Source organism: Mesoplodon bidens (genome assembly GCF_964165515.1).
Source record: "Mesoplodon bidens genome assembly, chromosome: 1".
NCBI lineage: Eukaryota > Metazoa > Chordata > Mammalia > Artiodactyla > Ziphiidae > Mesoplodon > Mesoplodon bidens.
Window position 1 is genome coordinate 169,733,989 of NC_138176.1, and position 22,615 is coordinate 169,756,603.

At 40.4% G+C, this 22,615-nt stretch overlaps 1 protein-coding gene across 2 annotated transcripts in view; it reads left to right on the forward strand.

Annotated features, from left to right (window-relative positions):
• Nucleotides 1-22,615, forward strand: part of MICU1 (mitochondrial calcium uptake 1) — a 207,493-nt gene that overhangs the window by 148,123 nt on the left and 36,755 nt on the right. For both annotated transcript variants that reach the window (XM_081224206.1, XM_081224207.1), the window contains one exon: nucleotides 14,434-14,571. In XM_081224206.1, the coding sequence (XP_081080332.1) occupies nucleotides 14,434-14,571 (138 nt within the window). The remainder of the gene's footprint in view (nucleotides 1-14,433; nucleotides 14,572-22,615) is intronic.

Sequence of the window (22,615 nt, forward strand, 5' to 3'; positions counted from 1 at the left end):
CCTGATCTTAGTGGAAATGGTTTCAGTTTTTCACCATTGAGGACAACGTTGGCTGTGCGTTTGTCATATATGGCCTTTATTATGTTGAGGAAAGTTCCCTCTGTGCCTACTTTCTGCAGGGTTTTTATCATAAATGGGTGTTGAATTTTGTCAAAAGCTTTCTCTGAGTCTATTGAGATGATCATATGGTTTTTCTCCTTCAATTTGTTAATATGGTGTATCACGTTGATTGATTTGCATATATTGAAGAATCCTTGCATTCCTGGAATAAACCCCACTTGATCATGGTGTATGATCCTTTTAATGTGCTGTTGGTTTCTGTTTGCTAGTATTTTGTTGAGCATTTTTGCATCTATGTTCATCAGTGATATTGGCCTGTAGTTTTCTTTCTTTGTGACATCCTTGTCTGGTTTTGGTATCAGGGTGATGGTGGCCTTGTAGAATGAGTTTGGGAGTGTTCCTCCCTCTGCTATATTTTGGAAGAGTTTGAGAAAGATAGGTGTTAGCTCTTCTTTAAATGTTTGTTAGAATTCGCCTGTGAAGCCATCTGGTCCTGGGCTTTTGTTTGTTGGAAGATTTTTAATCACAGTTTCAATTTCAGTGCTTGTGATTGGTCTGCTCATATTTTCTGTTTCTTCCTGATTCAGTCTTGGCAGCTTGTGCATTTCTAAGAATTTGTCCATTTCTTCCAGGTTGTCCATTTTATTGGCATAGAGTTGCTTGTAGTAATCTCTCATGATCTTTTGTATTTCTGCAGTGTCAGTTGTTACTTCTCCTTTTTCATTTCTAATTCTGTTGATTTGAGTCTTCTCCCTTTTTTTCTTGATGAGTCTGGCTAATGGTTTATCAATTTTGTTTATCTTCTCAAAGAACCAGCTTTTAGTTTTATTGATCTTTGCTATCATTTCCTTCATTTCTTTTTCATTTATTTCTGATCTGATTTTTATGATTTCTTTCCTTCTGCTAACTTTGGGGTTTTTTTGTTCTTCTTTCTCTGATTGCTTTAGGTGCAAGGTTAGGTTGTTTATTCGAGATGTTTCCTGTTTCTTAAGGTAGGATTGTATTGCTATAAACTTCCTTCTTAGAACTGCTTTTGCTGCATCCCATAGGTTTTGGGTCGTCGTGTCTGCATTGTCATTTGTTTCTAGGTATTTTTTGATTTCCTCTTTTATTTCTTCAGTGATCACTTTGTTATTAAGTAATGTATTGTTTAGCCTCCATGTGTTTGTATTTTTTACAGCTCTTTTCCTGTAATTGATATCTAGTCTCATAGCGTTGTGGTCGGAAGAGATACTTGATACAATTTCAATTTTCTTAAATTTACCAAGGCTTGATTTGTGACCCAAGATATGATCTATCCTGGAGAATGTTCCATGAGCACTTGAGAAAAATGTGTATTCTGTTGTTTTTGGATGGAATGTCCTATAAATATCAGTTATGTCCATCTTGTTTAATGTATCATTTAAAGCTTGTGTTTCCTTATTTATTTTCATTTTGGAAGATCTGTCCATTGGTGAAAGTGGGGTGTTAAAGTCCCCTACTATGAATGTGTTACTATCAATTTCCCCCTTTTTTTTTTGTGGTATGCGGGCCTCTCACCGCTGTGGCATCTCCCATTGCAGAGCACAGGCTCCAGATGCACAGGCTCAGCGGCCATGGCTCACGGGCCTAGCCACTCCACGGCATGTGGGATCCTCCTGGACCGGGACACGAACCCGTGTCCCCTGCATCGGCAGGTGGACTCTCAACCACTGCGCCACCAGAGAAGCCCCGATTTCCCCTTTTATGGCCGTTAGTGTTTGCCTTATGTATTGAGGTGCTCCTATGTTGGGTGCATAAATATTTACAATTGTTATATCTTTTTCTTGGATTGATCCCTTGATCATTATGTAGTGTCCTTCTTTGTCTCTTGTAATAGTCTTTATTTTAAAGTCCATTTGTCTGATATGAGAATTGCTACTCCAGCTTTCGTTTGGTTTCCATTTGCATGGAGTATCTTTTTCCATCCCCTCACTTTCAGTCTGTATGTGTCCCTAGGTCTGAAGTGGGTCTCTTGTAGACAGCATATATATGGGTCTTGTGTTTGTATCCATTCAGCCAGTCTGTGTCTTTTGGTGGGAGCATTTAATCCATTTACATTTAAGGTAATTATCGATATGTATGTTCCTATTCCCATTTTCTTAATTGTTTTGTGTTTGTTATTGTAGGTCTTTTCCTTCTCTTGTGTTTCTTGCCTAGAGAAGTTCCTTTAGCATTTGTTGTAAAGCTGGTTTGGTGGTGCTGAACTCTCTCAGCTTTTGCTTGTCTGTAAACGTTTTAATTTTTCCATCAAATCTGAATGAGATCCTTGCTGGGTAGAGTAATCTTGGTTGCAGGTTTTTCTCCTTCATCACTTTAAATATGTCCTGCCAGTCCTTTGTGGCTTGCAGAGTTTCTGCTGGAAGATCAGCTGTTAACCTGATGGGGATTCCCTTGTGTGTTATTTGTTGTTTTTCCCTTGCTGCTTTTAATATGTTTTCTTTGTATTTAATTTTTGACAGTTTGATTAATATGTATCTTGGCATATTTCTCCTTGGATTTATCCTGTATGGGACTCTCTATGCTTCCTGGACTTGATTAACTATTTCCTTTCCCATATTAGGGAAGTTTTCAACTATAATCTCTTCAAATATTTTCTCTGTCCCTTTCTTTTTCTCTTCTTCTTCTGGGATCCCTATAATTCGAATGTTGGTGCGTTTAATGTTGTCCCAGAGGTCTCTGAGACTGTCCTCATTTCTTTTCATTCTTTTTTCTTTATTCTGCTCTACGGTAGTTATTTCCACTATTTTATCTTCCAGGTCACTTATCCGTTCTTCTGCCTCAGTTATTCTGCTATTGATCCCATCTAGAGTATTTTTCATTTCATTTATTGTGTTGTTCATCGTTGTTTGTTTCCTCTTTAGTTCTTCTAGGTCCTTGTTAAATGTTTCTTGCATTTTGTCTATTCTATTTCCAAGATTTTGGATCATCTTTACTATCATTATTCTGAATTCTTTTTCAGGTAGACTACCTATTTCCTCTTCATTTGTTAGGTTTTGTGGGTTTTTATCTTGCTCCTTCATCTGCTGTGTTTTTCTGTCTTCTCATTTTGCTTGTCTTACTGTGTTTGGGGTCTCCTTTTTGCAGGCTGCAGGTTTGTAGTTCCCGTTGTTTTTGGTGTCTGTCCCCAGTGGCTAAAGTTGGTTCAGTGGGTTGTGTAGGCTTCCTGGTGGAGGGAACTAGTGCCTTTGTTCTGGTTGATGAGGCTGGATCTTGTCTTTCTGGTGGGCAGGTCCACATCTCGTGGTGTGTTTTGGGGTGTCTTTGGCCTTATTATGATTTTAGGCAGCCTCTCTGCTAATGGGTGGGGTTGTGTTCCTGTCTTGCTAGTTGTTTGTCATAGGGTGTCCAGCACTGTAGCTTGCTGGTCGTTGAGGGAAGCTGTGTGTTGGTGTTGAGATGGAAATCTCTGGGAGATGTTCGCCATTTGATATTATGTGGAACTGGGAGGTCTCTTGTGGACCAGTGTCCTGAAGTTGACTCTCCCACCTCAGAGGCACAGCACTGACTCCTGGCTGCAGCACCAAGAGCCTTTCATCCACACGGCTCAGAATAAAAGGGAGAAAAAGTAGAAAGAAAGAAAGAAAGAAAGAGAGAGAGAGAGAGAGGGAGGGAGGGAGGGAGAGAGAGAGGGAGGGAGGGAGGAAGGAAGAAAAGAAAGAAAGAAAGAAGATAAAATAAAGTACGATAAAATAAAGTTAGTAAAAAATAATTATTAAGAAAAAAAAATTTTTTAAGTAAAAGAAACAAAAAAACAGACGGACAGAACCCTAGGACAAATGGTGAAAGCAAAGCTATACAGACAAAATCTCACACAGAAGCATACACATACACACTCACAAAAAGAGGAAAAGGGGAAAAAATAATAAATCTTGCTCTCAAAGTCCACCTCCTCAGTTTGGGATGATTCGTTGTCTATTCAGGTATTCCACCAATGCAGGGTACATCAAGGTGATTGTAGAGATTTAATCCACTGCTCCTGAGGCTGCTGGGAGAAAAATCCCTTTCTCTTCTTTTTTCGCACAGCTCCCGGGGCTCAGCTTTGGATTTGGCCCTGCCTTTGCCTATAGGTGTCTGGAGGGCGTCTGTTCTTCACTCAGACAGGACGGGGTTAAAGGAGCAGCTGATTCCGGGGCTCTGGCTCACTCAGGCTGCGGGGAGGGAGGGGTACGGATGTGGGGCGAGCCTGCGGTGGCAGAGGCCGGCAGGACGTTGCACCGGCCTGAGGTGCGCCGTGCATTCTCCTGGGGAAGTTGTCCCTGGATCCCAGGACCCTGGCAGTGGTGGGCTGCACAGGCTCCCCGGAAGGGAGGTGTGGTTAGTGACCTGCACTCACACACAGGCTTCTTGGTGGCAGCAGCAGCAGCCTTAGCGTCTCATGCCCGTCTCTGGGGTCCCCGCTGTTAGCCGCAGCTCGCGCCCATCTCTGGAGCTCCTTTAAGCAGTGCTCTTAATCCCCTCTCCTTTTGGGAGGTCTGAGGTCTTCTGCCAGCGTTCAGTGGGTGTTCTGTAGGAGTTGTTCCACGTATAGATGTATTTCTGATGCACCTGTGGGGAGGAACATGATCTCCGCATCTTACTCTTCCGCCATCTTCCCCCTCTCTCCCCTCATTGTAGTTTTGATTTCATTTTTTAGACTCTTTTCCAATATATGTTATTATAGGATATTGAATAGAGTTCTCTTTGCTATACAGTAGGTCCTTGTTGTTACCTATTTTATATATAGTAGTTTGTATATGTTAATCCCAAACTCCTAATTTATCTCTCCCCCTCCGCCCCTTTGGTAACCATAAGTTTGTTTTCTATGTCTGTGAGTCTGTTTCTGTGTTATAAATAAGTTCATTTGTATCATTTTTTTTAGATTCTACATATAAGTGATATCATATGATATTTGTCTTTGGCTTACTTCACTTAATACGATAATCTCTAGGTCCATCCATGTTGCTGCAAATGGCATTATTATTTTATTCTTTTTTATGGCTGAGTAATATTCCATTGTATATATATGTACCACATCTTCTTTATCCATTCCTCTGTCAGTGGTTGCTTCCATGTCTTCGCTATTGTAAATAGTGCTGCTATGAACATAGGGGTGCATATATCTTTTTGAATTAGAGTTTTCTCCAGCTATATGCACAGGAGTGGGATTATAGGATCATATGGTAGCTCTATGTTTAGTGTTTTAAGGAACCTCCATACTATTTTCCATAGAGGCTGCACCAATTTTACATTCCCACCAGCAGTGTAGGAGGGTACCTTTTTCTCCACACCCTCTCCAGCATTTATTATTTGTAGACTTTTTAACGATGACCATTCTGACTGGTGTAAGGTGATTCCTCATTGTGGTTTTGATTTGCATTTCTCTAATAATTAGTGAGACTAAGCATCTTTTCATGTGCCTGTTGGTCATCTGTATGTTTTCTGTGGAGAAATGTCTTTTAGGCCTTCTGCCCATTTTTAGAGTCTGCACTTAACCACTAACTTATACTAGCTTTCCAGGAGCTGTGCTGAATGCTCAAGATTCAGGGATGAACAAAATATTGTCCCTACTCCCAAGACGCTTATAAAAGTGAGCTGAATAAACCAGAAATTTTTGCACAGTGTTATAAGTACAGTACTAGAGAGATTTATATGGTTCAATTAGGGTATAAAAGGGGACATGTAAATCAGTCTGTGAAATAAGAGGGCAAGGGACTGCTCAGGAAGTTTTCCCAGAGATGGCAATATTTGAGTCAGCTTCAAGTCTGAAATTTATTCTATCTAAATTCTGAAGAAAGAATTTTTGTTTGCTCTTAGTTCTGGTTGTAGAACAGATGAGAAGAGGCAAGGGAGTGCTGAATAACACTGGGACTACAGCCAGGAGAGGGTGACAGAGAAAATGACCTTTCTTATCAAGTTTGTCCCAAACCAGACTTAAATTAATGTGTCTCTTAGGTGTTCTCAGGTTGGTAAAGGGTCCCTGTGCCTTCAAGTCTGGGTCTACAGAGATCATTAAGAAACATGAAAAGCAGGGACTGGATAAGAGAACTTTCTCCAGATTTCTGGAGCTAGCTGGACCTGTAGAAAGTCAAATTTGGCCTCTAACTCAGGCTTAGAATGAAGAAGTTGGGATTAAATGATGTCTAAGGGATCTGAGCAGGTCTTTCCATTTTTATTCCTCTTCTAGCCATGTTTCTGCAGATGACTTTCAGAATTACGGTCTTCAGAATTTATGGATATTTTAAAAGAAAGAATTTGGGCTTTAAAGAATAACAACTGTACTAATGAGTGGAAAGAAGCTTGTGTGTCCTTTTATTTTTTCCCCTTCTTTTAACTAATTTGGCCTTTTTTCTTTCTTAGAGGGAAAAGAGATTTTTTTTAAAATAGCTTTATCCTGTAGCCTGCCATAACCTTAGAGGAGACTGGGGAGTCTGGACAATGTCTTAGGAGCCGGAGCCAGCTTCGCAGTAATTTGTCAATAAATAATGCATTACAGCCTGTTGAATTCAGACTCTGAGCAAAAATGCCACTTTAGAGGGTCATAGGTATTACATCAGGTTATTATCCTCTGAATTCAGTTAACAGCACACAAAAAAAATTTTTTGTCAAGTCTCTTTCATTTCTTATTATAATAGAATGCCTTTTCTCCTTCCCCACCCACATTCTCCTTATTTATTTTGTATCAATCTACCACAACATTAGCATGAATGAAATATAAACTACTTCAATCATTTTTAGCATTAAAAAAAAGTACCTTAAATAAAGTAATGCCAAAAAAATGTTTTTGGGGTTGCCCCTTTTCTTTACCAGTCTTTCCTTCAGATGTGGTAGCCTATCTACCTAGCAGAAAAAATAAAAACCAAAAATGTAAAACTTAGTCTTTTTTTTAACTAATAACAAATTTAAATTATTGAGTGTTTAGGTATACACCAGGCATTGTGTTAGATACTGGATATACAAAAGCAAGTAGACCCTGCTTCCTGAATTTAAGGAATTATCAATATAATCAGTCTGGGAAATTAGACAGTTATGACAGTACAGGAAGAAAAGTACAGTGATGGAGGTATGCACAGAAGAGGTGCACAATAAATATTTGTGGAAAGAATAATAGTATACAGCTATGTCATTTGGATTTTTAGAAAGTCGATCTGAATTTGAGTTTTACCTCTTTGGCCTTGGGAGCCTCTATTTTTTCAATTGTATGATTGGGATAATATCCACCTCAGAGTTGCAAAGAGGACTGCCTGAGATAAGAAAGCCCCCAGCGCCATGCCTGGCATCCATCATGCACTCTAGGAGGGTTTCTTCATTTATTCATTCATCTGTGGCTGCCTTTTTGTGGTTTTGGTGCCTAGTGTTGGACTGCTCCACAGAGGCCCTTCCCAGAGACTGCTGGTGTCTCATGCGCTTCTTGCTTTATCAGAAAAGGAAGTGAGGGAAGAATCAGTGACTTCCTGACATCTCTGTCCAGTGGCCCATCTTGATATCCTTTGCAGTTTTGTCATCTTTAATGTTTGAAAATATTCCAGAAAATTGCCAGTTTCACAGTCATTATGTTGATTCAATTTTTTACCCCAAATCAGTGATTTCCAGTATCTCCAACTAGAAAAATAAGTGAAGTGTACTGAATTCATTGTGCTGGAAGAAATCATTCAGTGAGATGTTTGGTAATATTTTTCAAATTTCCAGGTGGATACATTATGGAGCATGATGCCAGAAATTAAGGAACTGAAGTAGTTTCCTTGAACACATGCGATGTCTCCTTAATGGACATCATATACAGAACCATTAATACAAAGTTATTGCTGTCATCATTGCCAAGGATATTAATATACTAGTATTCGCCTTCCTATATAGTAGTTTTCATGGATTTTCTGTGCTATTAAGTCTGGCAAAGTGCAAACTCAGAAACTCTGGAAGCATCTCATTTGCTGTAGTGCAAGTACCTTACTTATGTGGTGGGTTATTTTTGTAGTGGTGGTAATTGTTTCTATTTCTCTCTCTCTGGCATGTAGGGCGAATTAATGTTAATAGGATTGATTCACAGTTGGTCTTCTCCAAGGTAATGTGTCTGATGCTGCAGCTCCAGCTCTGATATTGGTATCACTACCACTGCTGGTATAGATTCCTGCTTAAGCTCTAGTGGTTCTTCAAAGTAGGAAGATGGTTTCTAAACCATTCCCTCCAAAACTGGAGCAGTACAACTCTGTATTAGCCAGCTGTTATCGCATAAGAAATTATCCTAAAACTTAGCCGTTTAAAACAACAAAGATTTATTGTATCACACAGTTTCTAAGGAACAGGAATCCAAGAGCAGCTTAGCTGGTTTTCTGGTTATCTCTCATTAGGTGATAGTCACAGTGTCAGCCAGAACTGCAGTCCTGTAAAAGCCTGACTAAGCTGGAGGATCCTCTTCCAAGTTCACTCACATGCCCACGGGCAGGAGGCTTTCAGTTCCTTCCTCTGTGGACCTCTTCACAGGGCTCTCATGACATGGTCCATTGTGGGAGGAGACTGCACAAGAGTGAATATTAGGAGATGAGGAACACTGGGGACCATCTATATAGGGTACCACCTGTGTACACTCACCACCTTCCCCAGGGTATAAGAGTAGCCTTCAGAGGGCTGTGTCAAGAACAGTTCCAGTGACATGCCATCTTCAGTAGTGCTGTCTCATGGACCTACCACGATCTCTCCCTTTCCCAGCAATTGACTCATTGTAGAGGCCAAACCACCAGTTTATCTTTCTGCCCTGGGCTGATTTATTGCAGATGCCTCATTGCCTTTCTGGACCACCTGGCACTACTCAGGGTCACCGCAGCCCTCCTCCACGTTTCAGTAGCTGTGAATCTAGTGAGCAGAAGATTGCAGCCTCATTTTCTTCCTTCCCAGAAGACACTTGCTTCCTAGTAGTATTCAAGCACCGTATGTCCATAGTTTCTCTCCACTTCACCAGACACCCAGCTGCATGTTCATGTGATCCAGACTCTGCACATGCTTGCTATATTCTTGTCCCAGTCCCTTCTGTCTCCAGAGGAATATGCCCTACTATGCAGTTTTTGAATTGATGAAGAAGGCTCCTCTAAATCTCTAGGATTCAGTTTTTCCCCCCAAGGGGTGGAGTTCAATCTCTTATGCTATGCACCATGGTATATTGCTCCCCTTAGTGGCAGAAGTATTGGACATTTTAAACAAACATACAGCTAAAATGATGTGATGTGTTTTACTTTCCATGCTTGTAATTTAAGTCAAATGTCTGTTAAGATCGCTTTGAAATCACTGTCCATTATGAGAGTACTTTGTAGATTTTTTCTGAAATATTTTGTAATCAACTTGGAAAATTCCCACTGTAACACAAAATAATAATGTGTTAAAAACTAACAGATTGCTTTTTTTACTCAGGATTTAAGGAGTTTTGCACTCATCATACATAGAATATGATACATATTAAAATACCTGGATAATGCATCACTTAGTGATAACCTTCTGGATGTCTGAAAATTTTTATTTCTTTGGTCTAATGGAGTTTAAACTTTTAGGCAGAAAGTAGCTACTGTTTGGTTATCCCCTTACACAATTTCCAATTGTTCACTTAGGTATAAACTCATCTTATTCAGTGATGTTAACTAAAGAAATGGGAACAGACTCTGCTCTCTGTCAGGAATTCCCCTATCAGCTAAATTGACCTAATTTTTAGCATTTCTTAAGTAACTGAGTATCAGGTTGAATTTGATTGAGACTAGTTTTTAAGTTTGGATCTAAAGTAATGCTGTGATTTTTCTAATGCTTGGGAAATTGTGCTTGTTGGATTACTGATTTTGTCTTATTTTGACTTTTTAAAGAAAATATCGTTATTTATTTATTTATTTATGGCTCATTGGGTCTTAGTTGAGGCACACAGGATCTTCATTGTGGATGCAGGATCTTCATTGTGGCATGCAGGATCTTTCGTTGCAGCACGCAGCCTCTTCGTTGTGGTGCATGGGCTCCAGGGCATGTGGGCTCTGTAGTTTGTGGCATGCAGGCTTCTCTCTAGTTGAGGCACTCGGGCTCAGAAGTTGTGGCGCGTGAGCTTAGTTGCCCCGTGGCATGTAGGATCTTAGTTCCCCGACCAGGGATTGAACCCATGTCCCCTGCATTGGAAGGCGAATTCTTTACCACTGGACCACCAGGGAAGTCCCATCTTATTTTGACTTTAAAGAGCCCATGAAGGCTTTGTCTTTTCTCCATCAGGAAAGGTTAATCAAAACTCTCTTAGTATATCTCCACAGCTTGTCTTAAAGAATATTGTGGTGTATTCTTTTCTTGACTGTAGATTTGAATTAAGTTTTTTAGTTCACTTTTAATATATATATATATATATATATATATATATATATATATATATATATAAAATTATGCTTCTACAGGGTTATGATGGCTAGGGGAACAATCTCTTTGGTTTTCCTCACTTGTGAGTATGTATAACCTCAAATTTGATGTTAATGTGGCTTTACATTCAATTTATGCCAAGGAAGAATAATAAATTGTAGAGTTGGTTGATCCGGTGAGTGTACTAAGAAGTCCATTTATTTGAACATGCAGTCATTAGCTCACCAAAGCTAATCAGGTTTTATACATACTTTGTCAACTGTGCCCAGGAGCCTGCTCTGCCTAGTGAAACATAATTTCAAACTGGCGTAATGGGATGTAGCCTTAGATGCCCTTCTAAACCAGCGTTATAGAGGTCATCCAAAAAGATTCACCTTCCCACTCGGGCTTTTCAGTAATTATAATGTCCATTTGCCAGAGGGTTCAACGGGGCAGATCCTCAGAGCAGAGTAAAAGTTACACAGTTTTAGTAAATGAATACTGCTAGGCTATAATTAGTATATGTCAAACCATAGTTATTAGATAGCTTCAAATATTTGAAATACCTGCCCCTCTCTGCCAACATGTGTTGGTAAATATGTGACAGAAGAATGTACAATTTTCCTCATTATATTACCATGGTGGCATAATACACATAATTTAGTGTATTTAATTGGTTGGTTCTGATCTGAAATACTGATTAACTTCATCTTTGCCTCTATACGGAAAACGGTGCAGTAATTTTGACCTCATGTTTATGTGGCAGTCTTCTCTGTATTACAAAGCCATGGACAGCTTGTTCCTCCATAGATAATTTGAGGCTTATTTTTGCCTCCCAGCTGCATGACAGCCAGAAGGGAAGAAGTGGGTATTTGAATTATATTTGAATTATACTATTATACTAAAGAGATAGAACTGTGAATGACCAACCAATATTAGTACATTTGAACTCATCTAGTTCAAATGTATGGGATTTCTCCACAGCTGTGAAATCTTCCAGATAAAGGTAAAATGAGCACCCTAAATTGTTGAAGCCTAGGACCATAGCTTTACTTCGCTTGCTTTGAAGAAGCCCAACTTTGGCTGGGGTATCACATTTCACTGAAAATCTGATTTAAACACTGCAGATAGTACTCTCATTTGCAGAAATTTTATCAGTCCTCCATTCTGTTTCAGGATGGTAAACTGAATCATAAATCAAACTTAAATCCTGAAAACTTCTGGTACTGTCAAAAACTAATCAGCTCTGTAGAAGTGATGGTATGACAAACATGAAATACTGAGTGGATGAGTTACAAATGAGGCTTTCACTTAATATTGATGATGTTGATTTCTTTGGAAATAGTTTTGCTTCTTACTCAAATATGATTAAATACCATTGCTTTATAAGTTTATCCAAAACAACATAATGCTATCCTATAGGATGAATATGTACTACTGCTTAAAAGGAGGAAATAGTATGATATTGAGATACAATCTTTGGATCCAGATAGAGCTGCGTTTGACTCCGAGCTCTAACTTCATTTCGCTCAGTTTTCTCATTTGTAAAATGGAGCTCATAATATCTACTCCATGGGGTTGTTACAGTGATTAAATGAAAGAATATATGGGTGAAGTACCTGGCTCGTAGTACATTTTCAGTAAGTGATTGCTGTTGTTAAAATGTAATTCTGTGTCTTGCTCACTGACATAGTCTGACCAGTGAGGAGACAAATTAAGGTATATCAACTTACCAAGCTAACCAAGGAAATAAAAACAGAGAGGGGAATTCCCTGCTGATCCAGTGGTTAGGACTCTGCGCTTCCACTAAAGGGGACATGGGTTTGATCCCTGGTTGGGGAATTAAGATTCTGCATGCCACGTGGTGCAGCCAAAAAAAGAAAAAAATGAGTGAGAATTTCATTATTAACTACATATTTCCTTATTTTGTGTCTTATGTGTAAATCTTATCTTGTTACTAGATGGTGAAGTTCCTAAGGACAGAAACTGAATCTTCTCCTTTCTAGTACTCCACAATGACTAACATACTGCTAAACAACTAGTAGACATTCAGGAAATGTTTGTTGACATGACCTTACTTGGCCATGTCTTATGTCTATATATAACCCTCTTAGGAGAAGAGGATTATGCCCTGCCACATAGGAATCTGAAAGTTTCCTGGTAACTGATATTTTCCATTAAAACCATGGGGAAATTATACCATCTTGAAATCATTTTGCTTTCTAATTGGTTTCTGGGCCCATCTTTAGCCATTTTGTTATTTATGCATTTATGAGTATCATTAACACTGCAGCTGGCATTGAGATAACTTTCTTCTCTCCATTTTTATTTTATTTATTTTTTATTTTAAAATTTATTTTATTTATTTATTTTTGGCTGTGTTGGGTCTTTGTTGCTGCGCACGGGCTTTCTCTAGTTGCAGTTAGCTGGGGCTACCTTCGTTGCGGTGCATGGGCTTCTCATTGTGGTGGCTTCTCTTGTTGCAGAGCACAGGCTCTAGGCATCTGGGCTTCAGGAGTTGTGGCTCGCGGGCTGTAGAGTGCAGCCTCAGTAGTTGTGGCGCACAGACTTAGGTGCTCTGCGGCATGTGGGATCTTCCCCGACCAGGGCTCGAACCTGTGTCCCCTGCATTGGCAGGCGGATTCTTAACCACTGTGCCACCAGGGAAGCCCCTTCTCTCCATTTTTAAATGAAAATCTTAGTTTTCTGATATTACTTAGATTAGCTAGAGGTCCTTTATACTTAACCTTTCCATCTGCATGTTTAAATACACTTCAAGATTTTTTAGTAGCTTTATGATAAGTATGCATGTCTAATTGAGGCATCCTATGCTCTATACATTTTTTTCAAGCTCTGGCGTTGTTCTAGCATTTGATTACCATTTTTGGGGAAAGCTGAAAACACTACTCTTCTTTGAAATGCTTAGAGGTCTGAATGTATAACAATATTAAGTACAGATCAAGGAACTGATATGACTTTTACATATGTATAATTGATCAAATTTGTAATAATTAGCTTTTAAGTTTTCTCTGAGTAGCAGGGACATGGATGATCCAGAGAGCACTTATTACTAATACTATTACTCATGAATTTGAATGGAGTTTTTTTTTTTTTTTTTTTTTTTTTTTTTTTTTTTTTTTTTGCGGTATGCGGGCCTCCCACTGGTGTGGCCTCTCCCGTTGCGGAGCACAGGCTCCGGACGCGCAGGCTCAGCGGCCACGACCCACAGGCCCAGCCGCTCCGCGGCATGTGGGATCCTCCCGGACCGGGGCACGAACCCGTGTCCCCTGCATCGGCAGGCGGACTCTCAGCCACTGCGCCACCAGGGAAGCCCTGAATGGAGTTTTAACATTGCTTTTATTCCCACAAGGAAGCTCCTGATCTAGAAGGTATATAAGATGTTATAGCAGCTCTTTTTATCCGTGAGGAAATTGAGGCTTAGAGTAGTTGGGTAACTCAGTGGCAGAACTGGAATAAGAACACAAATCTCTTGGGCTTCCCTGGTGGCACAGTGGTTAAGAATCTGCCTGCCAAGCAGGGGACAAGGGTTCAAGCCTTGGTCTGGGAAGATACCACATGCCGCAGAGCAACTAAGGCCATGCGCCACAGCTACTGAGCCTGTGCTCTAGAGCCTGCAAGCCACAACTACTGAGCCCACGTGCCACAACTACTGAAGCCCACGCGCCTAGAGCCCGTGCTCCACAACAAGAGAAGCCACTGCAATGAGAAGCCTGTGTACCTCAATGGAAGAGTAGTCCCTGCTCGCTGCAACTAGAGAAAGCCCATGCACATCAATGAAGACCCAACACAGCCAAAACTAAATAAATAAAATAGATACATTAAAAAAAGAACACACAAATCTTTTGTTTCTGACTGATTTTTTAAAATCTTGGTGAGAATTATAGTTCAAAATATGGTCCCAGCCATCAGCTATTCTCTGCCATCCAACACAGTTGATCATTCCGCATTCCATGTCAAAGTACATTCCATTTGACCCCATGAACACTCTTTCTGTTCCCTTCCCAGTTTGAACGCCATGACCCTGTGGATGGGAGGATCACCGAGAGGCAGTTTGGTGGCATGCTGCTGGCCTACAGTGGGGTGCAGTCTAAGAAGTTGACTGCCATGCAGAAGCAGCTCAAGAAGCACTTCAAAGAGGGAAAGGTAGGTATCTTTGCCTAGAGGAAGAAAAGGAACCATGGGAGCATATTGTTATTGCAAAGGCACTAACATAATGAGAGTGAAATAATGACTAATTATGACTGATTTATCTTTGGTACCTGAAAAAAAAAAAAAAAGAGCAGTGAGTGAGGAAGAGGGGAGAGCCCCAAATAACCCCATGTGTTTTGTTCAGACCACGGGTGGCACCATAAACTGAGATTGTGAATTTAAAGAGACAGGCTGGGGCTTCCCTGGTGGCGCAGTGGTTGAGAGTCCGCCTGCTGATGCAGGGGACATGGGTTCGTGCCTCGGACCGGGAAGATCCCACATGCCGCGGAGCGGCTAGGCCCGTGAGCCATGGCCACTGAGCCTGTGCATCCGGAGCCTGTGCTCTGCAATGGGAGAGGCCACAGCGGTGAGAGGCCTGTGTACCACAAAAAAAATAAAAATAAAAAATAAAGAGGCTGGTTTACAGAGGGAGATGAAGTGTTCACTTGTAGATATCTTGAGTTTAAGATGCCTGTGGACTATCCAAGCAGAGATGGTTAGCAGCCAATTGGATATTCAAATCTACTTTAGAGGACTGAGATAGATTTGGGAATCATCAACACACTATTGGAATTAAAACCACAAGAATGGATGAAGTTGCCCAAGGAGGATATTAAACAGAAAAGAACTATGAGCCAAGGGCAAGATCAAGTAGAACACAAACATTTAAGGAGCTCCAGAATGAAATCTTGAGGAAATGGTTAGAGAAATACCTAGAGGAAGTAGTGAAATCAAAGCCAAGGAAGAAGAGTGTTCATGAACTAAGGGGTCTACAGTGTCATATGGGACTGAAAGGGTCCAGTAAAATGAGATGATAAATACCCATTGGTTTTGGTAAAATGGTGACCTTTGGGAGAGCTGTTTTATTACAATGGTTCAATTGGAAGGCATATTAGAACAACAAGTAAGGAAGTAGAAAAGAAGGAAAGAGGAAGGAAGAACGGAGAGGAAGCTCCAGAAAGAAGAAATAGCATATGTTTAAAACTCTGAGGCAGTGTATTACTCTGCTTAGGCTGCTATAACAAAATACTATGGACTGGGTGGCTTAAACAACAGGAGTTTCTTTTCTCACAGTTCTGGAGGCTAAAAGTCCATGATCAATGTGCCAGCAAACTGGGTTTCTAATGAGGGCTCTCTTCCTGTCCTATAGACAGCCACCTTCTTGCTATGCCCTCACATGATCTTAGTGTTTGTGCCGAGAGAGAAAGCATGCTCTCTAATGTGTCTTCTTATAAGGACACTAATCCTGTAGGATCAGGGCCCCAGCCTTGTGACCTCATTTAACCTTAATTATTTTCTTAGAGACCCCATCTCCTAATATAGCCACAGTGGGGGTTAAGGCTTCAGTGTGTGAGTTTGGGGGGTGGGGGGGACACAAACATTCAGTCCATAACAAGGAGGAAAGATGAATCTGGCATGTGTGAGGAACTAAAAGGGGACTATTGTGGTTGGAGCATACTAACAAAGAGGATAATGGTCTGAGGTGAGGTCTGAGAGGGAGATGGGGGCAAGAACATGCAGGACCTTGTAGGTGTAGAACAAGTTGGGATTCTATTCATAGTGCAAAGAGAAGCTATTAAAGGGTTGTGATCAGTGAAATGGCATGGCTATGTGTATGTTTAAAGAGATGACTCTGGTTGCTTTATGAAGAGTAGTTTGGAAAGGAGCAAGCATAGAAGCAAAAAGATTGAGAATAACATTATTAGAGATTTCAGGAGATGATTGGGCCTTTTTTGAGCAGCATTGAGGTTAGAGACCACGGATTTATGATGACACTTGTCAACACTGCTCTGTGACACCCTTCAGAGCTGTACCTCGTACAAGAAGAGGCAGATGGTAGAATTGAGTCAGCATCTGGGGCTTTCCAGGGGGTGGGATGAACAAACTGAACCAGAAACTAGTAAAGAGGCCAGATCTCTTAAAGATCTCACACACACACACACACACACACACACACACACAGAGAGAGAGAGAGAAAGAGAGAGAGAGCGAGCGAGCAATGCAAGGGCTAGAACCCAGATCTCATTCTCAATTCAATACCCTTTCCACCTGACAACAGTTACCATTTGGCCATGACTGGGAAACTGACCTGGCACTAAACATGTTCCATGAGGGATTGCCAAGGTAGTGTGGTGTGGTAGACATGGAACTAGAAGATGAGTTCAAGTCCTGCCTCAGAGATTTCTGTGGACGTTAGACAAATCACTTAACATTCCTGGCCTCATGAATTGAAGAGCCTTATCCTAGGGCTTCCCTGGTGGCGCAGTGGTTGAGAGTCTGCCTGCCGATGCAGGGCACACGGGTTCGTGCCCTGGTCCGGGAGATCCTACATGCTGTGGAGCGGCGGGACCCGTGAGCCATGGCCGCTGGGCCTGCGCGTCCGGAGCCTGTGCTCCACAATGGGAGAGGCCACAACAGTGAGAGGCCCGTGTACCTCAAAAAAAAAAAAAAGAGCCTTATCCTAGATGCAGACTCTAAGCTTTAAAGGCTCAGTAACTGAAAATAAGAAATAGGATTGCTAGTGCTTGTCTCAGTTTTCTTAGTTATTAGTCTTCGTGCATGAAATCTTGCATGAATAGCATCGCCCCAAGTTGGTGGAAAACAATTCTTATCAGCTAGACTTTTTCCTCCTTGTCTTGGATGTTGAAAAGCTGAACGGACCTCTGAACAGGCTGTGGACTGCAACTGAGAACAGGCTGGATTCTGAGAAAAAGTGTCAGCTTCTCTGAGTTCAGTCCAGCCCAAGGTGTTCCCTTGGCTATGGAGGAAGAGTCATTAACAGAAAGTGACAGAGGACAATGCTTTTCTCCCAGAGAGAACTCCTACACTACCTAGTACCCAGCTCATATCTGTTGGAAATTGTAATTCAGAAAATTAATTGCAAATACAGGTGGATTTTATAGGGAACACTCCTTTCTTTTGACCAGACCTATTTTTATTTTTTTATTTTTTTTTTATTTTTATTTTATTTTATTTTTTTTTTTTGCGGTAGGTGGGCCTCTCACTGTTGTGGCCTCTCCCCTTGCAGAGCACAGGCTCCGGATGCGCAGGCTCAGCAGCCATGGCTCACGGGCCTAGCCGCTCTGCGGCATGTGGGATCTTCCCAGACCGGGGCACGAACCCGTGTCCCCTGCATCGGCAGGCGGACTCTCAACCACTGCGCCACCAGGGAAGCCCTGACCAGACCTATTTTTAAAGTTTAGTCCAGGCATTGATTTGACCTTAAAATAATTATCTATCATGATAGGCTAATTCATGTTTTGTTGTGAATTTATATTTAAAAGCAATAAATTGGGTGTTGAAGACATCTCCCTTAAAGGAATAAAGTATTTTAGCTTTGGCAGGAGTTAATTTAGGACCTGAAGACCTTGCAAAAGAGCCCTGAAATGAAAGGACAGATTCTGTCAGGTGATGAAAATCTGGGGTGCTAAATTATTTCTGGCCCAGAATTTCTAGCCTGCCTTAGCAGGGAGATTGAGATTGATTGTACTCTCATGTTGATTAAATAGTTTGTGAACATAGCAGCTAACTAAAATGAGAGTTAATGAAGGGCCTTTGCTCCTAAGCTTACCAACCCATCTCTCTGGGACCATTTCCCATTATAGGGGGATCACTGTCTGCTTCCTAATTGCTTCTTTTGTTCCACTTTGGATTTGTTAACCTGAAAATGTGTTTTCATTTGGCACATGTTAATCATTTTCTGTGTGGAGTTCTGTACAAAATATGAAACCAGACCTAAAAGATTGAAGGTCCTAGTGGTGGTATTAAATAACTATTTGTGTATTACTTTATGACCATGCAGTGCTTCACAGCCATTTTTCTTTTTTGTGTTTCTAACTGCTTCGTTAGATCTCATTTTGCCTTTGAAAATATATAGAGAGAGAAAGAGAAATTAATGATCCACCCAGAGTCTGGACTAATAAAATCCAGGGCTTCCTATTACAGATCTTGTCCCTTCTCTAGCAAAATTCTATTTCTCCTAACCATACTCTTCCTGTAAGGCAGTGCTTTAGACCTGGTCTCCCAGTAGGCTCGCTTGGGGAATTTTTCACAAATGTGGTGTTGGGACCCTCTTCAAAGTAACTACATCAGAAGCTCAGTGGGTGAGTTCAGGCATCAATAGTTCTTAAAAGTCTCCCCAGGTGATTCTAATGTGCAGTTAGGCTTGCGAGCCACTGCTCTGGAAAGGCCTGCTCCATCAGCGTCTCTAGTTTTGTTCCTTAGTAATAGCTGGAAGAATTGGGGAACCTGCCATGCCTGGAAAAATTACTCTATTCATGCTCTGAGTAACTGCCATGTTTCTTACTTAACAAAGACAGATTTTTCTTCTCTTTCTTTCTTTTTTTGCTTTATGGGAAACATGTTTTGTTTTTGCTTTGTTTTAAAGTTTAGTCCCTATCCACTATCAGATTGTCCCCATTCCCCTCAATATCTTTTTTTTCTGTGACTTTTTCTTCTAGGTCAAATCTGACTCAACTTTAACTTTTTTTACTTGCCATCCTCCAAATTACCTTCTTCTCCTCATTAAAAGAAAGACAGAGTTTTCTGAGACTTCGTAAGTGTAATTCACAGTGGTGGTTCTCTATGGTTAAGAGTGCAGAAACTGCAAACTTTAATAATTTAGCAAATCCACTGAAGGATGAATTGAAAATTACAGTTCAGTGGCAGACATTGCTATATTCAAGACACAAAGCCAGGTGCTGTGAGAAAGATAAAAGATAAAACCATCACCTATCTGTAATAGTTTAGTAAAAAATAGATGTATGCAAAGAACTATATAATTTCATATTCAGTATTTATTGAGCACCCACCATGTGCCAGGCATTCTTCTAAATATTGGGAATACAGGAATGAGCAAAACCAAGTCTCTGCCCTCAAGTGGAGGGAGACAGATAATAAATAATTATGGTACAAGACAACTCACTCAACTTTGAGCCTCTTGAGAGCACTGTCTTACTCATCTTTGCCATCCTCTATACGATGTTTCATAGGCAAATGTTTGTCAAATGCTTTGATGAATGTATATTAAATACCCTAATAAAGATAATGAGTTCCTTTGGGAGCACCAATGAGAAAGATTAGAACCAGCTGAAGAGACTGAGTAAGAATTCTTGTACCTTGGAGGAGGTACAATTTGAACTTTGCCTGAAAGGCAGAGTAGGATTTTGACAAACAGAGGTTATAAAGGTATTTGCTTTTGCTATGTGTTTCCTCTTACAGCCCTATCCTCAACAGTCTTTGTGTATAGCATTGCTTATTAATCTTGCTACTAGCCATTAAGTAGGGTTAGTATTTGTCAAACAAGTTTAATAAAACTATTAGATTATTAACTTTTCATGTTTTCTGTGGATAATATTCATGTGGGCTCCCCTGTTCACATATTCTCACAGATATTTGAGAGGTGAACCACATTGTGGTCTGCAGAGGATATCAGATTCTAGAAACATTGCTAGCAGAGCCCTTGAAAAACTCTAACTCCAATTATTGGGTGCCCACCAAAGCCACTATGTATAGCACCCGAGGTGCGACCCTTAAACTGAAAAAAGATCAGAACTCTACTGATTTGCTTTGTTTTACTGATTAGCTTTGAAACCTTTACTTCCCCCAAAGGAGTACTAAACTGTGAATTACTATTAAGAGATTTAATTTCATGTATTTTTCCCCCTGTTTTATTTTTGGTTTTCCCCACACACAATTAGTTTCATATACCTCAACCTTTTTCCTATTTCCTATCCCTCAAGGCCCTACACATACCAGAGAAGAGAGTGTATTTCAGAGCATAACTGAGTAAATTTACTGCCGCTGGCTCTGTAGTAATGAGCCTGCCAGCTTACTAAGGACTTTGCCCTACTATTTACTGAGTACTTTTTATGTACTAGGCATTTTACTTATCTTCTCCCTAATTATCACATCCTGCTTGGTGGATAGAATCCCCATTTTTGAGATGAAAAATACTTTTTCTGAGCCTTAGTTATTTGTCTGAGATCACACAGTGTCTTAAGAGGTGGCACTAGGATTCAAAGCCAGGACTGTCTCATTCCAGAGTCCATAATCTTACTACTAATGAACCTGTTTATTGTCACTGTTTATTCTCCATGATTTGAATAAGCAGAAAGGTTTAGAGGAAGCAAGAAAAACAGTGTTGCTATACTCTAACCTATAGATTCTTAGTGAGATAGCTAGAAAGGTAAATTATGGAATCAGATTGTAGAGGACCTTGTATACTGAGCTAAAAAGTTTGAGGTCTTTCCAGTTGACAGTGGGTGTCACTGATATTTTGTCAGCAGGAGGAATGAACATATGAAGAAAGTGATGTTTCAGGACTATTAGGTTCTTATAGAAATGTAAGTAATGGAAATGGTGTAATTTCCCTCTGCTGCCAGACACCAACCAGTTGAAGAAAAGTCTGGGCTTTGCAATGGGGAAATGCTTTATTGGAACAAAACAAGTACAGAAACATCTCTGAAAAGGTACCCAAGAAATTGGTGACAGTGACATGTAGGGAGGGAGACTGGATGACAGGGGAAAGGAAGAATTACTTGGTACTGTGTAACATTTTGTACCATATCCATATATTACCTGGTGTAAAAATAATTTAAATGCTTTTTAAAAGTAAGCAGAAAATGGAGCAGGTGAGAGATTAGATTGGTGAGAAACATAGCATATAAGAAGAAGGAAGGAGACATTTTTTTAATGGGCCACAGAGGGAGCTCAGACAATTAGATTGATTCTTGGCAGATGGATTTGCTATGACCAATTAAAAGACAAGGCAAGGAATCATCATTACAATGTGTTTGTACTACCTATGGCCTGTCAGCACTAGATATCTGGCTTTAGAGCTGACTCCAGAGGAAGCCAAATTTTCCTTCCCCCCTTCTCATTCTACTATAACTGCTTTTTTTTTTAACAGTTTTATTGAGGTATAATCTGTATATCATGAAGTATGTATAAATTATTTTAAGTGTACAATTCACCAATTTACCCATCAATGATTTTTAGTAAATTTATAGAGTTAGGCAATCATCACTGCAATCTAGTTTTAGAAGATTTCCATCACCCCAAAAAGATCCCTCATGCTAGTTTGCAGTCAATCCCCGTTTCCGCCATAGCCTTACACGACCATAAATCTTCCTCTGTCTCTATAGATTTACCTTTTCTGGAAATTTCATATAAATGCATTCATATAATAATGTAGTCATTTACACTAGCTTGTTATGTTAATCACTTTGATGTTTGGGTTCCATAAAGTTAAGCGAAAAAAACCTTCTTGACCGTATTTCCACATGTGATTCTCTACTTAAACATAACAAAAACGTTCTGTTTTATAACAAATTGTGATGGGCGATGAAAAGTGGATACTGTACAATAATGTGGAATGAAAGAGATCATGGGGTAAGCTAAATGAACCACCACCAACCACACCAAAGGCGGTCTTCATCCAAAGAAGGTGATGTTATATATGGTGGGATTGGAAGGGAGTCCTCTATTATGAGCTCCTTCCAGAAAAGCAAACGATTAATTACAACAAGTGCTGCTCCCAATTAGAACAACTGAAAGCAGCACTCGATGAAAAGCATCCAGAATTAGTCAACAGAAAACACATAATCTTCCATCAGGATAACTCAAGACCGCATGTTCCTTTGATGACCAGGCAAAAACTGTTACAGTTTGGCTGGGAAGTTCCATTTCATCTGCTGTATTCACCAGACATTGCACCTTTGGATTTCCATTTATTCAGATCTTAATGGAAAAAATTTCAATTCCCTGGAAGACTATAAAAGGCACCTGGAACAGTTCTTTGCTCAAAAAGATAAAAAGTTTTGGGAAGGGACTTCCCTGGTGGTGCAGTGGTTAAGAATCCGCCTGCCAATGCAGGGGACACGGGTTCAATCCCTGGTCTGGGAAGATCCCACATGACACAGAGCAACTAAGCCTGTGCTCCACAACTACTGAGCCTGCGCTCTAGAGCCCACGAGCCACAACTACTGAGCCCACATGC